General features: G+C 43.9%; 1 protein-coding gene across 10 annotated transcripts in view; it reads left to right on the top strand.

The window, feature by feature from the left end:
- Window positions 1-15,905, top strand: part of SDCCAG8 (serologically defined colon cancer antigen 8) — a 694,410-nt gene that overhangs the window by 44,701 nt on the left and 633,804 nt on the right. For all 10 annotated transcript variants that reach the window (XR_003855449.1, XM_029593983.1, XM_029593984.1 and 7 more), the window contains exons 7-8: window positions 1,290-1,508; window positions 15,566-15,630. Coding sequence is in view for 9 of the 10 variants with exons in the window: in XM_029593983.1 (XP_029449843.1) it covers window positions 1,290-1,508; window positions 15,566-15,630 (284 nt within the window). In the remaining variant the exon portion in view is untranslated. The remainder of the gene's footprint in view (window positions 1-1,289; window positions 1,509-15,565; window positions 15,631-15,905) is intronic.

Raw genomic sequence — 15,905 nt, 5'->3', positions numbered from 1 at the left:
TAGTCTAAACACAGTTGCTTTTGAAGAGAATACTGGCAGGCTGGTGACACTGCAGGAGTATACATACTGTGCTGTCAGCTTGCTCCGTCTTCATCTCCTGGCAGGGGAGCATAACCCACTGGTCCTGAGTCTAACTGTCTTCACTAAGGAAAAGAAAATTTTCAAGTAAATAATAATTTCTCCTTTCCCTTTCCCTTTCCTCTTCCTCCCAATTCTTTGGCTGAAATCCAACATAAGGGGTGTGCCCCTTTGGAATGGCTTGGGTATGCCAGTGGCAGTGCACCAGAGATTACTTCATCTTAAAGGACCCTGACGCACAGTTGATTTCAGCATCATGAAGCCTCAGATGGTGCTTGCCGGCAGTTTCCTCCACAGAGGTCTCTAGGTCTTGGGCAGGATAGAAATAGGTGCCCCCAGTAGCCCGTATTTCTGAAGAATACAGCAGCCATACCATTCTTTTTCTCAAACAACCCTAGGGGTGAGATACAGAGACAGAATAATTTTTGCCCAGTCTTTTTAGAGTTGTTTATTATGAGAAGTAAAGTAAAAAATGGACAGTATGTGTTGGTTTTTTGTCTTCTGTCTTAGTGGTTTTCTCTGTCTTTGAGGATTTAGAATGGTGTATGTATAAGTGGCTGATATGAAGATGGAGTGTGAAAGGGGCCTAGAGTGTTTGCAAGAGAATATTAGTGATGAGGGAGAGGTTAATAAGCACAAGAAGAGGGAAGGGAGAGGGAGGGACCTGGACAGACAGAAAATCTTACTGTGTGGGGTGATAGTGAAACTTGAAAGAGAAATTAGTTAGAATGAGATGAAGGGAACCAAGGGAGAGAGAGTGTAAATCACATGTAGATTTGTATATGCATGAACAAAGTAAATGTATTTTGATTGTAGTAAGTGACTGATAATTGTTAAAACATTTGTTTTTGTTTGTTTATTTAAAAATTCTATTCCACCAATCCATAGATGGTAGTGGATAACAGCCAAACATATGTCAAAACAGACAAAATGATAATGGAAACAGAAATGATGACAACATAAAACAAAATCCATTACATATATATCCTACATCTCATGTACAGGAAACCAGTATAACTCTCAACTGATGATCTCCTAAAGAACTAGGACACTCTGAAAGTTCAGAACTGAAAGGCCAAGATAAAAAAAAATAAAGGGCCTTAAGGAATTTTTTGAACCTTAAGCAATCCTCAAGTACATAGGACGATAGGGTGATTTTTGTTTTAATATAATGACTTATGTCTTTTGTTAATTGTGATATTATTTTGCAGGGTAATGCACAGATCTCCTGGCTTAGAGCAGATGACTCCAGAACTCAGCAAGTTAATGAACAGTCGTCATTGCAAAATACCAATTTCTTGGTTTCAGGAGAAGGCAATTTCCAGTCTTCACAGGTTATCAAGCAGAAATTGCATGATAACAAACAGCAGGCTATTGACTCATCTGTATCAAATGCAGCTCTAGAACTAGAAAAATGGCAACAGGAGCTGGTGGGTATTTTAATTGTTTGCTGGATTAAATTTCATCAGTTTTTGCATTTGTCCATCAGGGTGATGAGAGGCCAATGATCAGACTACTTGATGTTTTGATAAGAAAATAAAACTAGATAATACATCTATCACTAATGGAGCCTACTTTCCAGATGCATGCATGTTTAACCGTTTTCTTGGAAGTGGCATGTTCTTCTAGGGCACACAAAACATTTATATAGCTGGGGCTGTCTTCCTTGCCACTTAGCCCCTCTTGCTAGTTATACCCCAGGGGTGAGCCCTTTTGTAGGTGGGAAGCTACTGCTTTTGTGGCCTGGTGGTGAGGTTTTTCCTTTGCAAGTATGTATCTGTGTATCTGAAATAGTGATGTGATGTGATGATGCTTCTCTGGGACAAAAAGGAATAGGACACAGAGCTGCGTATTCAAAATTAAATAGTTCACTGATTGTTTCAAAAATAATCGATGACCAACTTGAAAAAATAACTGAATGTATAGCTGGAAGTATCTCATGCTCTGTGTATGTCCGCTGACTCAGGTTCCTGGTCGATTCCTAACACTCTTTCACTAAGTGTGTGAGAGGCCCAGTCTCTGGGGTAATCCTCTTCTGCACAGGGTCCCCTTTAGAAATATTCAATCCTACCCTAGTCCACCAGTTGATCTGAAATGGTTACTAGCCTGTGCCTGTATCCCAAGGGGAAGATCCTGTGGAGGTTCTTCCATTCTGCTTTTCTTTCTCCTTTCTTGCTTTATTTGGACCTCCCAGAAGGAAAGGTCTTGACTGATAAAGATCAGGCACACTTCCCAATCTTCAAATGAGAGGAGAGATGATCAAAATATGTTCTCTCAAGAAAAGAGAATGCTTTTACTAAAATGTCCAAAACCTTCTGGGATGACGCTGTCACTGCAGCTCTTCTGTGTTTCAGAAGTGTACTGGCAGATCTTCTGTGACCTGGCCTCTGTATCCGGGGAATAACCTTCATCAGGAACACCAGGCTACAAACCCAGCAAAACAATTTGTAAAATCCTGAAAATAGTCTTCCTATTAATTGAGATGTATTTAGACTGGCACGGTGTGCACAGGCAGGAGTAGCCTCAAAAAATGAGGAATGTAGGCCTCACTTAAAAATCTCATTCTAACAGAGCTCATTTCTACATAAAATCTCAACTCAAATGCCACACATCCTATTGCTCTAATTCCTACTTAGAGTCCATTTGTACACAGGTATTTGTGGATCTGTAAAAAAAAAAAAACCAAAACAAAAAAAAAAACCTGCGTCTGACTCATCTTTCTACCTCCCCTCTCTCCCTGAAAATTTGATGTCGGTACCACTCCAAAAAGAAAGTTATTTAGTTGGGAGAAAGACACACAGGGCAATCGGATAAGCTGCCCTTCCTTTGGAAAATAGACTAATGATCATTGGCAAAAGAAATCAGCTCTTTTGACAAGGATTGTTGCAGGAGAATACATCTTTCAGGATCAAATAATGCTTACATTTTTGCTTAAGCAAAGTGACACAAAGAGCCAAGAATATAGCAATTTCAGAAGACACAATGATTTACTGGAGTCAGGCAAGGTCTGGAGACACAGCTGGAACAGGAGACAAGGCCTGAAATTGGAGACGGGGATTGGACCTGGAGGCAAGAAAGTAGTGGGAAACAAGAGCTAGAAACTGAAGGTTCACTGGGCAGGACAAGACTAGCACTGGACAGGGCAGGAAACAGGAAAATACCAGCACAGGTAACCAGGAATTAAAGAACAGAAAGGTACATATGAGACAAAACAAGTAAGCAACACACAAGGAGGCCCATGCAGTCCGCAAGGCAGGGCAAGATGGCTTAGAAGGCCTCAGGGCAATGCAGGAAGGCCAAAGAGGCCACAAAGCAAAACAAGAAGGCGTCAGGGGCCACACAAAGACAAGGCAAGTTGGGCCAATGCATAGAGTCAAGGCATAGAGTCAAGGAAGATACAGTGAGTTATGGGAGAGGTAGGGCTAAAAATATGGCTGGCCTTGCTGAGTCATGGGACCATCAAGGAGGTGGCTAGAGAGGGCGGGAGCATGACTCCGTGAGGACCTCTGCTGGCAGGGGGGCTGCCTAACAGCCAGGATCGTTATAAGCTCCACTAGAATCTAGCTGTATAAAAAAAGAGGTGTTCAGGGGTGTTTCGGGGAGGCATAAAGTTATCCAATTAACTTAACTGATTTTCAGTGCTATCTACCGTATTTTTCGCTCCATAAGACACACTTTTTTTTTCCCCATAAGTGAGGGGAAAATGTCGGTGCGTCTTATGGAGCGAATATGAACCCCCCCCCCCCCCCCAAAAAAAAAAAAAAAAGAACTACAACCCCTCACCCTCCTGACCCCATCCCCCCAAGACTTGCCAAAAGACCCTGGTGGTCCAGCAGGGGTCCAGGAACGATCTCCTGCACGTCGGCTGTCAGCTGCCAGTATTCAAAATGGCGCAATCCCTGACATGGGCTGTCCCTTGCTCCTACCATGTGACAGGGACCGACCAATGGCACCGGTAGCCCCTGTGACATAGTAAGGGCAAAGGCTATCGGCACCATTTTGAATACTGGCAGCCGACGGCCGAAGTGCAGGAGATCGCTCCTGGACCCCCGCTGGACCACCAGAGACTTTTGGCAAGTCTTTGGGGGGGGGGGGTCAGGAGGGTGGGGGGTTGTAGTTAGTTAAATTTAAAGGGTTGGTATGGGGTTTTTTCCCTTGTTGGATTGTTGTTTTTTTTTTTTCAACAAAGAGAACGCTAAAAGTTTTCTGATCTGGGGAGTGGCAGAAATGGCCCTCGCCAGACCTGAAAACGAAATGGAGACAAAAAAAAATGTTATGCCCTCCCCTAATTTGCTCCATAAGATGCACAGATGCCCGGGAACAGAGCCAGTTTAGCACACCATTTTTATTTATTTTTTTAATTTTCCAGCTCTGAATCCTAGGTGTGTCTTATGGCCAGGTACATCTTATGGAGCGAAAAGTACGGTAAGTTATCTGGCCTTGTGTGGCTGGATAACTTGTTACTTATCTGGATATCTGACAACCAAGCTCAGAAGCCCCAGTACCTCATTAAAAACTATTGTATCAAGTCTTTCCTGTTAATGACATCCCTCACCATTCTACATTTGTTACAATTCCTATGTTATATTTGTTACAATTCCTATGTTATATTTGTTAAAATTCCTATGTTATATTTGTTAAAAATACAGTTCCACTGTTCCTATTCACTGCCTACCTAGAAGCCTTAGCCCTCTTTCCTCAACTTAACTATAACCCTTCTGCTCCGAAAGTTTGGATTGTTTGAAATATTTTGTGATGTAATTTTCCTGCTTACACTGTTTATATATCTTTCATTCTCCACTTGTTTCACTGTAAACCGATGTGATGTGCAAATGAACGTCGGTATAAAAAAGCTATAAATAAATAAATATCTTCAAAGATATCCAGCTAAGTATCGCAGTTAGAATTAAAAAAGATATAAAAAGGCCTACGGCCCGAATCTCTCTCTTCTCCAACCTAAACAATAAAGGGCTGTGTACCCCCCAAGCCCTTTAACATCTCCCATATAACTTTAAATATCGCGGTCCAGAGGCATACTGAGGGTCTCTATTGCTTCCCCTGCACCTCCCCCATCCTCCTTGTAAAAATGGTTGCTGTTACAGAAAGTCAAACTAATACAAATCCCAGAAAAGAAATGAACTGACAAACTATTTTGAGCTACCTATGAGGCTAAAGCTTCCCTGCCTGGAGATAGGCTGCCGAAAGAGTTTCCTTTGCCTCTTCCCTGTGTGGAACTGCAAGCAAACAAAATCAGTCTCTGATAAAGAATGAGACCAATTCTTCCAAAATTTCCAAATTTTCCCTGTACCATAAAATATAGTTTTATTATTCAGATATACATTTCCCAAAAATGACATAGAGAAAATCTAATTCTTCCTACTTCCCATCTCAGAGAAACAGAAGTAATAGTAATCCCACTCTCCCAGCCCCCAGCAGTCTTGCTTCCCAGCCCCTTCTCCCCCCAGTCCCCAGCAGTCTTGCTCCTGAGCCTCCTCTCCCCTCCCATATTTCTCAGCCAGGCTCATACGCAGTGCAATAATACAAAAAACAGAAACATCATCATTCCTCGTTAAAAAGTTGGGACAAGGATGGGGCTTTAGTAGTAAAGAACCGTGATGGTTTCAATGGGGCAAAGGGACTGAGATAAAAGCTTAGCAAGATATAATGGAAGCCCAGTTTGTAAAGCATGAAAAGTAAGACATAACACCTTGAATTTAATATGATAAGTAACTGATAACCAATACAAATGTAAAAAAAATAGGAGTTACACCGTGGGGTTTGACAGGGCAGCGATAGTGGCAGTGCGCCCGGAGTTTCAACCAGGGCAGTCCGGTTTGGGAGAAGATGTGTTACTGGAAGAGCCTGCTGATGCTGCTGGAGAATCCCCTGTGGTGAGAATTTCTGTTGTGAAAAGACCTGCAGTTTTCTCTCTTGAGACTATTTGGGAAACTATTGTGGAAATGAGAAGCTCTATATTGCAGCAACTACTACCAGTAATTGTTAAATCTAAAGAGATGGATGAAAACATTAAGGTGCTATCTAAGACAACTTTAGAACTGGAACAACAAGTATCTTCTATTAGAGGTCAAGTAAATGGAATACAGCAAGTACAGTCAGTAATGACTAGAGAAAGAAACAACCTATCCTTGAAAATAGAAAATCTGGAAAATTGGGTAAAAAATAGAAACTTGAGATTTATAAATTTTCCTCAAGTACTGTTAACTCCTCCCAAGGAGTTATTTAGGAGATATCTTTTGCAAACTCTTCAAGTCTCAGAAAATGCAATTCCACCAATTTCAAAAATTTTCTATTTGCCAAAGTTCAAAAGAAGGGAAGAACATAGTGAAGGAATAGCACCTTTAGTACCAGTTCATGAGCAAAGCTTGAATTTCTCACAGGACAAGCAGGATGGTAGTCCTCACATATGGGTGACATCATCAGGATGGAACCCAATCACGGAAAACTTCTATCAAAGTTTCCAGAACTTTGACTGGCCCCTACTGGGCATGCCCAGCATGGCACTAACCCTGCAGCCAGCAGGGGTCCCCCTTCAGTCTTCTTTTTTCCGCGTTGCAGTAGCCTCGTGGTTTAGGAGCTCTATAGAGATTCCTGACAGGAATTTTCCTCACGGAGTTAACTAACGTTAAATTGCCCCACAGGGGTCCCTCCTCTAACTTCTCTCTAGTCGTGGTACTCTGGTAAGTTTTTTGACAGTTTTCCTTCGATTACTGTCGAGTTTGACCCTTGCGGCCTACTGGCCGTCGTCCGTCCAGCGGCTCAATTTTTTTCTATGGCCATGGCGTTGGGGTTCCGCCGGTGCCCGGACTGTACTCGCACCATGTCTATCACAGACCCTCATGGCGTCTGTGTAATGTGTTTAGGCCGGGAGCATGATGTCCTGACTTGCACCAAATGTGCCCTCATGACACCCAAAGGTCGCAAGGCAAGGATGGAGAAGATGGGACTCCTCTTCCATGCTCACACCCCGACGTCGTCCATCTCATCAACGTCATCGGAACCGGCACCGTCGACGTCGCACTAGCATCGACCACCGTCCGGTGACCGTCTGCCATCGACGTCTTCACGGCCATCGATGCCCGTTACTCCCCCTCAGGATCGAGGGGATCGTAGGGAGAACCATCGCCATCGGCATCGTAAGACTCGGACCGTCGAGGGAGGGAAATCATCGACCTCGCCACCGTCCGAGCCACCATCTAAGAAACCCCGTCCAGGAAAGGCACCAACCATTACTGCGACAGGGTCACTGAGGCTACCCTCACCCGATTGGGGTTTGGGAGTCGCGATTCCACCTGTACAGGTGGTCCCTCCGACTGTGCTTCCGCCTCCCTCTTCTGTCACGGAGCCAGGGCTGCTTGCTCCAGGTCTCCGGGAAGAACTGAATCGGCTGGTCCAGGAGGCCATCGACAAGGCGATGCGACTCCAGGTCCCTTTGGCACCGACACCGGCACCGATTGTGGAACCGGTCATTGACCCGATACCCGCAGCGCTGGCACCGCTGCTATCCCGGATGGAGGTGCTCATAACCGCCTTTCCACCGGAGGTTCCCGGGTCTCCGATGGCTCCGGTGCGCTTCCCGTTGACAGCTTCATCAGGAGATGAAACACCGTTTCGCATTCCTCCTTCGGACGTTTTGCCTCAGCCATCGTCCCTCGCCACCGATCCATTCAATGGGGGTGATACGTACGTCGGCGCCATTGATGCCTTCGATACCGGCACCGATGCCCTCCAGACCGTCCACGGTGCCCCTGGCGATTCCTTCGATTTTCTCGGAGCCTTGGCCGGGGCCTTCGGGTATCCAACCCCCTTCTCATCCTACAGGTCAGTCTGCTGATCCTTTTGACACCTGGGGTGATGATACTTCTTCAGACACCGACGATTTACCTTCACCTCCCTCTCCTACTGAAAGTAGAAAGTGTTCTCCTCCAGAGGACCTCTCTTTCATTAATTTTGTGAAGGAAATGTCTGAGTTGGTCCCTTTTCAGCTTCAGGCGGAGCAGGATAATAGGCACCAGATGATGGAGTTGCTCCAGTTCCTGGATGCCCCTAAAGTGATCACTTCTATTCCCATTCATCAAGTTCTTCTTGACCTCCTCAAAAAGAACTGGGAAAACCCTGGATCCATTGCTCCAGTCCATAAGAAAGCTGACACTACCTATTTAGTACAGTCAGCCCCCGGCTTTCAAAAATCTCAGCTCGACCACCACTCAGTTGTGGTAGAATTGGCTCAAAAGAAAGCAAAAAGGACGAAGCCTCACTCATCTACCCCTCCTGTTAAGGAACACAGGATCCTAGACAATATTGGTCGATGAGTGTTCCAAGGGGCCATGCTTATCTCCAGAATTGCTGCTTACCAGCTGTATATGACCCAATACAATAGGGTCATCTTCAAACAGATACAGGACTTCTCTGAAACCCTGCCTGAACAATTCCAAGACCAGCTTCAAATCCTTGTCAACAAGGGGTTTGAGGCAGGAAAGCATGAGATAAGAACAGCTTACGATATCTTCGCACCTCCACTAGAGTGTCTGCAGCTGCCATTTTGGCAAGACGATGGGCCTGGCTCAAATCTTCTGACCTTCGCCCAGAAGTACAAGACAGGCTATCTGACCTACCATGTGTAGGAGACAATCTGTTCGGTGAGCAGATCCAGCAAATGGTGGCTGAATTAAAGCACCATCATGAGACCCTTAAACAGCTCTCATCGATACCTTCTGACTTCCCCTCAAGACAGCCCTTCAGGAAGGACTCTAAGAAGTCATTCTTCCGTCCAAGGAAGTACTATCCTCCACCAGCACGGTCCTGAACTACGAGGCCTTATCAAAAGCCTCAGCCTCGCTAGGCCCGAAAGCAAAAGCCACAAGCAGCTCCCCAGCCGGGGCCTGCTTCAGGTTTTTGACTTTCACTTGGAGAGCAGCAGCCTGATTCCTCTGGCAAGCATACCAGTGGGAGGTCGATTGTGCCACTTTCACAACATGTGGCAATCAATCACTACCAACCAATGGGTGCTAGCAATCATTGCTCAGGGTTACCACCTAAACTTTCTTGCTCTTCCACTGAACTCACCAGCTCTGCAGGCGTGGGGAGTATCCGACCACTCTGTCCTTCTGGAGCAGGACGTTTCCCTTCTTCTCCAGTTAAGAGCAATAGAACCCGTCCCCCCTCTCGCAGCAAGGCCTAGGGTTCTATTCTTGGTACTTTCTGATCCCCAAAAAATCCGGGGGCCTTCGTCCAATTCTGGACCTATGTGCTCTCAACAGTTACCTCCAGCGGGAAAAGTTCAAGATGGTAACCTTGGGCTCGCTTCTACCTCTTCTACAAAAAGGAGACTGGCTCTGCTCTCTGGACCTCCAGGACGCATACACACACATTGCGATCACTCCAACTCATCGCAAGTACCTCAGGTTTTTAGTAGGCCCAAAGCACTATCAATATCGAATGCTTCCCCTCTGCCTAGCGTCTGCACCACGAGTCTTCACCAAATGCCTCGTAGTTGTAGCAGCTTTCCTCAGGAAAGAAGGTGTGCACGTCTACCCCTATTTGGATGACTGGTTAATCAGGGCTCCAACCCCGCAAGCCACTCTGTCGTCCCTCGATTTCATCCTGCATACTTTAATTTCTCTAGGATTTCTTGTCAATTACGGGAAATCCTATTTAATCCCATCTCAAAACTTGTCGTTCATTGGGGCAGACTTGGACACCTTACAGACAAAAGCCTTTCTACCTCGACAACGAGCGCTAACACTCGTGGCTGTCGCTCACCAGTTGCAGTCTCAACATACAGCAACAGCTCGCCAATTCCTCATCCTGCTAGGACACATGACGTCCTCCGTCCATGTTACACCAATGGCCCGCCTGGCCATGAGACTCATGCATTGGACTCTGAGGTCACAATAGATTCAAGCTGTTCAGCCTCTGTCGACCATTGTCCACATCACCAACTCACTCCGTCTGTCTCTCGCCTGGTGGAAAGATCAGACCAATCTCCTCCAGGGACTGGCTTTTCAAATGCCAGATCCCCAATTCTTTTTCACCACCGATGCTTCCAACCTCGGGTGGGGAGCCCACAAGGACAATCTACAGACACAAGGATCTTGGTCTCCAGAGGAAGACAAACATCAAATAAACTTCCTAGAGCTTCGAGCAATGCGACATGCTCTCAGGGCTTTTCAGGAACGCCTATCAAATCATGTCATCCTGATTCAGACGGACAACCAGGTGGCCATGTGGTACATCAACAAGCAGGGAGGCACAGGCTCCTTCCTTCTGTGTCAGGAAGCTGCGCAGATTTGGGCGGAAGCACTCTCCCACTTGATGTACCTCAGGGCCACCTACTTGCTGGGAGTGGAAATGTCTTGGCAGATAAACTGAGTCGCATCTTCCAGTCACACGAGTGGTCTCTCAACCCCTCGGTAGCAACCTCAATCTTTTGCCAATGGGGATACCCCCAGACAGACCTCTTTGCGTCCCCTCAGAACCACAAAGTGGACAATTACTGCTCCCTCATTCGGAGTGAGCGCTCTCAGCCCAGAGATGCATTCTCCCTCTCGTGGGCAACCGGTCTGCTCTATGCATTCCCTCCTCTTCCTCTTCTTTTGAAGACTCTCGTGAAGCTATGTCAGGACAAGGGAACCATGATCCTGATAGCACTTCACTGGCCACGCCAAGTGTGATTTCCCATACTCCAGGATCTCTCCATCCACAGGCACATTCCCTTGGGACTGGACCCGCATCTAATCACTCAAAACGACGGATGCCTACGCCATCCCAATCTTCGGGCCTTGTCCCTGATGGCATGGATGTTGAAAGATTAATCCTTCAACCACTTAACCTTTCAGATTCGGTTTCTCGTGTCCTGATTGCTTCACGGAAGCCTTTCACAAGAAAATCTTATTCCTATAAATGGAAAAGGTACACATGATGGTGCACTTCACAGTCCCTTGATCCCTTTTCCTGTCCAATCCCAAGGTTTTTGGACTATCTCTGGCATTTGTCAGAGTCAGGTCTAAAAACCTCTTCCATCAGAATGCATGTCAGTGCGGTAGCCACCTTCCATAAAGGTGTCGGATGTCCCTATCTCAGTACAACCCCTCGTAACACGATTTTTAAAGGGCTTGCTCCATATCTATTTATTTATTTATCTATCTATCTATCTATCTATCTATCTATCTATCAAGCCACCTTTATGTCCTCCGGCCCCTTCTTAGGACCTTAATCTGGTTCTCGGTCGGCTCATGAAAACTCCATTCGAGCCTCTTCACTCATGTGACCTAAAATATCTCACATGGAAAGTGATTTTCCTTTTAGTTATCACTTCAGCTTGCAGGGTTAGTGAGTTACAGGTCCTAGTTACCTATCCGCCTTACACTAAACTCCTGCAGGACCGGGCGGTACTCCTCACTCACCCTAAGTTTTTACCCAAGGTAGTTTTGGAGTTTCACATTAATCAATCCATCATACTGCCCACCTTTTTTCCCAGGCCCCATTCCAATCCAGGGGAACAGGCTCTGCATACCCTTGACTGTAAACGGGCTCTAGCTTTCCACTTGCCCACAGGAAGAGCACTCAGTTATTCGTCTCTTTCCATTTCAACAAATTAGGGCAACCTGTGGGTAAGCAGACTCTCTCCTCCTGGTTGGTGGACTGCATATCCTTTTGCTATCAGCAAGCAGGCATTCCTTTTCAAGACCGTGTTAAAGCACACTCTGTGAGGGCCATGGCGACTTCAGTAGCACACCTAAGATCGGTGCCGCTTCCTGACATTTGCAGGGCTGCCACCTGGAGCTCTCTCCATACCTTCGCAGTCCACTTTTGCTTGGACAAAGCCGGAAGACAAGATTCCATCTTCGGCCAGTCTGTCCTGCGTAACCTATTTCCAACGTGACATACCAACACCCTTCCACCTGCCCGGTGGGGTTCAGGATGCCCTCTACCAAATTCCACCCCAGTTGATGTGCCTGTTGCATGCCGTTGAGTACATTTGGTGCATGTTCGGACATCCTCAGCTCGGTACTCACCCATATGTGAAGACTACCATTCTGCTTGTCCTGTGAGAAAGCAAGTGTTGCTTACCTGTAACAGGTGTTCTCACAGGACAGCAGGATTTAGTCCTCACGAAACCTGCCCGCCACCCCGCGGTGTTGGGTTCATAACGTTTTGTTGTTTTATTTTTTCGGCACTGCCTGTAGTTATCAAATAAGACTGAAGGGGGACCCCTGCTGGCTGCAGTGTTAGTGCCATGCTGGGCATGCCCAGTAGGGGCCAGTCAAAATTCTGGAAACTTTGATAGAAGTTTTCCGTGATTGGGCTCCATCCTGATGATATCACCCATATGTGAGGACTAACATCCTGCTGTCCTGGGAGAACACCTGTTACAGGTAAGCAACTCTGCTAACTTTTTCCACTGTGAAAACTGACCATTTAATCCTACTCTCTGTTTCCTGCCTTTTAACCAGTTTGCAATCCACTAAAGGACATTGCTTCCTAGTCCATGACTTTTTGGTTTTCTTAGAAGCTGTTCATGCGGCAGTTTGTCGAACGCCTTCAAAAAATCCAAATACACCACATCTGCCAGCTCACTTTTGCCACATGTTTATTCACCCCTTCAAAAAAATGTAGGAGATTTGTGAGGCAAGTCTTTCCTTGGGTAAATCATTGTTGGCTGTGTCCCATCATATTATGTCCTCCTAAATGTTTTGTGATTTTATTCTTTATAACAGTTTCCACAATTTTTCCCGGCACTGAAGTCAGGCTCACCAGTTTACAGTTTCCCGGATAACCCCTGGATCCCTTTTTAAAAATAGTTACATTGGCCATCTTCCAATCTTCAGGTACATCGGATGATTTTAATGATAGGTTACAAATTAATTGAAATAGGTCTGAATTTCATTTTTTAGTGCTTTTAGAACCCTAGAGTGTATACCCTCCAGTCCAGGTGATTTACTACTCTTCAGTTTGTCAATCAGGCCTACCACATCTTCCAGGTTCACCGTGATTTGGTTCAATTGATCTGAATCATCACCCATGAAAACCTTCTCTGGAACGGGTATCTCTCCAACATCCTCTTCAATAAATACCAAAGCAAAGAAATAATTTAATCTTTCTGTGATGGTCTTATCTTCTCTCAGTGCCCCTTTAACCCCTTGATCATCCAAAGGTCCAACCGATTCCTTCGCAGGCTTTCTGATTTGGATATATTTTAAAACGTTTTTATTGTGAGTTTTTGCTTCTATGGCCAACTTCTTTTCAAATTCTCTCTTAGCCTGTCTTATCAGTGTCTTGCATTTAACTTGCCAGTGCTTATGCTGTATCCTATTTTCTTCTGATGGATCCTTCTTCCAATTTTTGATCCCTGAGGTACTCCACCTTTTACTCTTTTCCCCACTGAGAAACTTGACCATTTAATTCTACTCTCTGTTTCATGTCTTTTAACCATTTTGTAATCCTCAAAAGGACATCGCCTATCCCATGACTTTTTTTTAGTTTTCTTTGAAGTCTCTCATGAGGGACTTTGTCAACAGTCTTCTGAAAATCCAAATACACTACATCTACCGATTCACCTTTAGCCACATGTTTATTAACCCCTTAAAAAAAAATAAAGCAGATTTGTGAGGCAAGACTTCCCTTGGGTAAATCCATGCCAACTGTATTCCATTAAACCATGTCTTTCAATATGCTATTTGATTTTTATCTTTAGAATAGTTTCCACTATTTTTCCCGGCACTGAAGTCAGGCTAACTGGTCTATTGTTTCCTGGTTCACCATTGGAGCCCTTTTTAAATATTGGGGGTACATTAGCCATCCTCCAGTCTTCAGGTATAATAGATTATTTTAATGATAGATTACAAATTTTAAGTAATAGATTTGAAATTTCATTTTTGAGTTCCTTCAGAATCCTGGAGTGCATGCTATCTGGTCCAGGTGATTTGCTGCTCTTTAGTTTGTCAGTCTGGCCTACTACATCTTCCTGGTCCACAGTGACTAGATCAATAATAGTTTTCCCTCTTGTTGGTTCTTGTAACAGCTGTTCCATGAAGCAGTCATTTATTTCATCTAGGAACTTTACCTCTTTATCAATTCCTATATGACATTCACCACTCAATACTGGGGTATTTGAAATCACACATTATTTCTGTGCTTCTGATTTTGTTACCTTCACTATTTTCTTTTAGCATTTCATTGTCTTTTTGTTCATTCTGGCCAGATGGATGTTAATACACTACCACTACTATTTTATTCCTCTTTTCACCTGGAATTTCTATCCATAAGGATTCAACATTGCATGTTGTTTCTTGTAGAACTTTTAAACTGTTTGACTTAATACCCTCTTTAAATATATAGTGCCACCCTTCAACCAATTTGATCCATCCTATTATTTCAATATAGTTTGTACCCTGGTATCTCAGGTCTCTTTGATGCCAATCATATCTACCTCTTCATCTAGTGCTATGCACTCTAACTCTCCCATCTTATTTTTTTTTAGACTTCTGTCATTTGTATATAGACATTTCAAAGTATGTTTTTTGTTTGTATTAACAACCAGCTTAACAGTTGACAGGAGTGATTTGGAATCTTTCTGCTCTGTCTGCTTTTTACTTAAAGGCACTTCGTCCATTTTAGCATTTATTGCAACCTTTCTCCTCGATGCCCTAATTTCCTTGTTCTCTTGGTATCCTTCAAAGTTACATCATTCTAAACCATGTGCTTCTGAGCGACTGTCAGCTTTCTCCCATCATCTTGTTTAAAAGCTGGGCTATCTCCTTTGAAAAGTTAGTACCAGCAGCCTGGTTCCACTCTGATTAAGGTGGAGCCCATTCTTCCAGAAAAGTCCTCCTTTCCCTTTCTTAACAAACCTAAAACTCTCTTCCCTGCTCCCTCATCACATCCACACATTGAGACTGAAGCTTATTACACCGGACCATGAACAGCAATGTTGAGAATTAGTCTTGTCTTACATTTTTATACTATCAAATAATTCCATTGACAGCTGAAGAAATCTTTACTGATTTTCTACAGGAGAATTCTAAGACATGAATGGGCACTTGATGATTGAGCACTAAAACTGCCAGTATCTTACCATGCCTATAGAAACATGACCATGTTAAATAAAATGGAAGTAATTTTTCAAAAAGATTTACGTGTGTAAAAGGTCTGTTGAAAATTGCTAATTTTATGCGCATAATTCTATTGAAAGTTCACTCCATATGACTAAATTTTCAAAAGATTTTACATGTATAAATGGACTTTTCAAAATTGCTGCGATATATGCTACTTTTATATGCGTAATTCCTTTGAAAATGTACTCTAATTTTAAGTATCAGTGAAACCATATATTTTCAACTATATTCTTTGAAGCTAATGTCATTTTGTGCATTGTTGTATCTATGACTGACAGTCCTAAGACAGTGTTTGTTTGTACCTTTGTACTTCCATTTATGTATTCAATATCCTTCTCCCTTTGTGTTTAAAGGAAAGGTTGAAACTTCTCTATCAAGCAAAGACTGAAACTCTGGAATCTCAAGTAATGTCTCTAAGGTAATTTAAAAATATGCATCTTGCTGTATTGTAGAATATGGGTTGGAAAAACATTTTTAGCCTAACTGGACATTGTACAAATTAGTAACAATGCGTTTTCTGTTAACTGTTCTTAAAGTCTTCAACTTGAATTTAAAATCTGTTCCCTTTTATATTTAGGGGAGGGAATTATTTTGTTATATAATATTAGATGAAGTAATGTAAAGTGTTAAGTTTTCCTGCCCTGTTACAAGAAAATATATACAAGGGTAGAATACATTTTTAAGAAAAAGTTT

The sequence above is a fragment of the Rhinatrema bivittatum genome, chromosome 3 (genome assembly GCF_901001135.1).
Source record: "Rhinatrema bivittatum chromosome 3, aRhiBiv1.1, whole genome shotgun sequence".
In the NCBI taxonomy this organism is placed as follows: Eukaryota; Metazoa; Chordata; class Amphibia; order Gymnophiona; family Rhinatrematidae; genus Rhinatrema; species Rhinatrema bivittatum.
The sequence above is the reverse complement of the archived record's forward strand: the minus strand, read 5'-3'. Positions and strand labels throughout refer to the sequence as shown.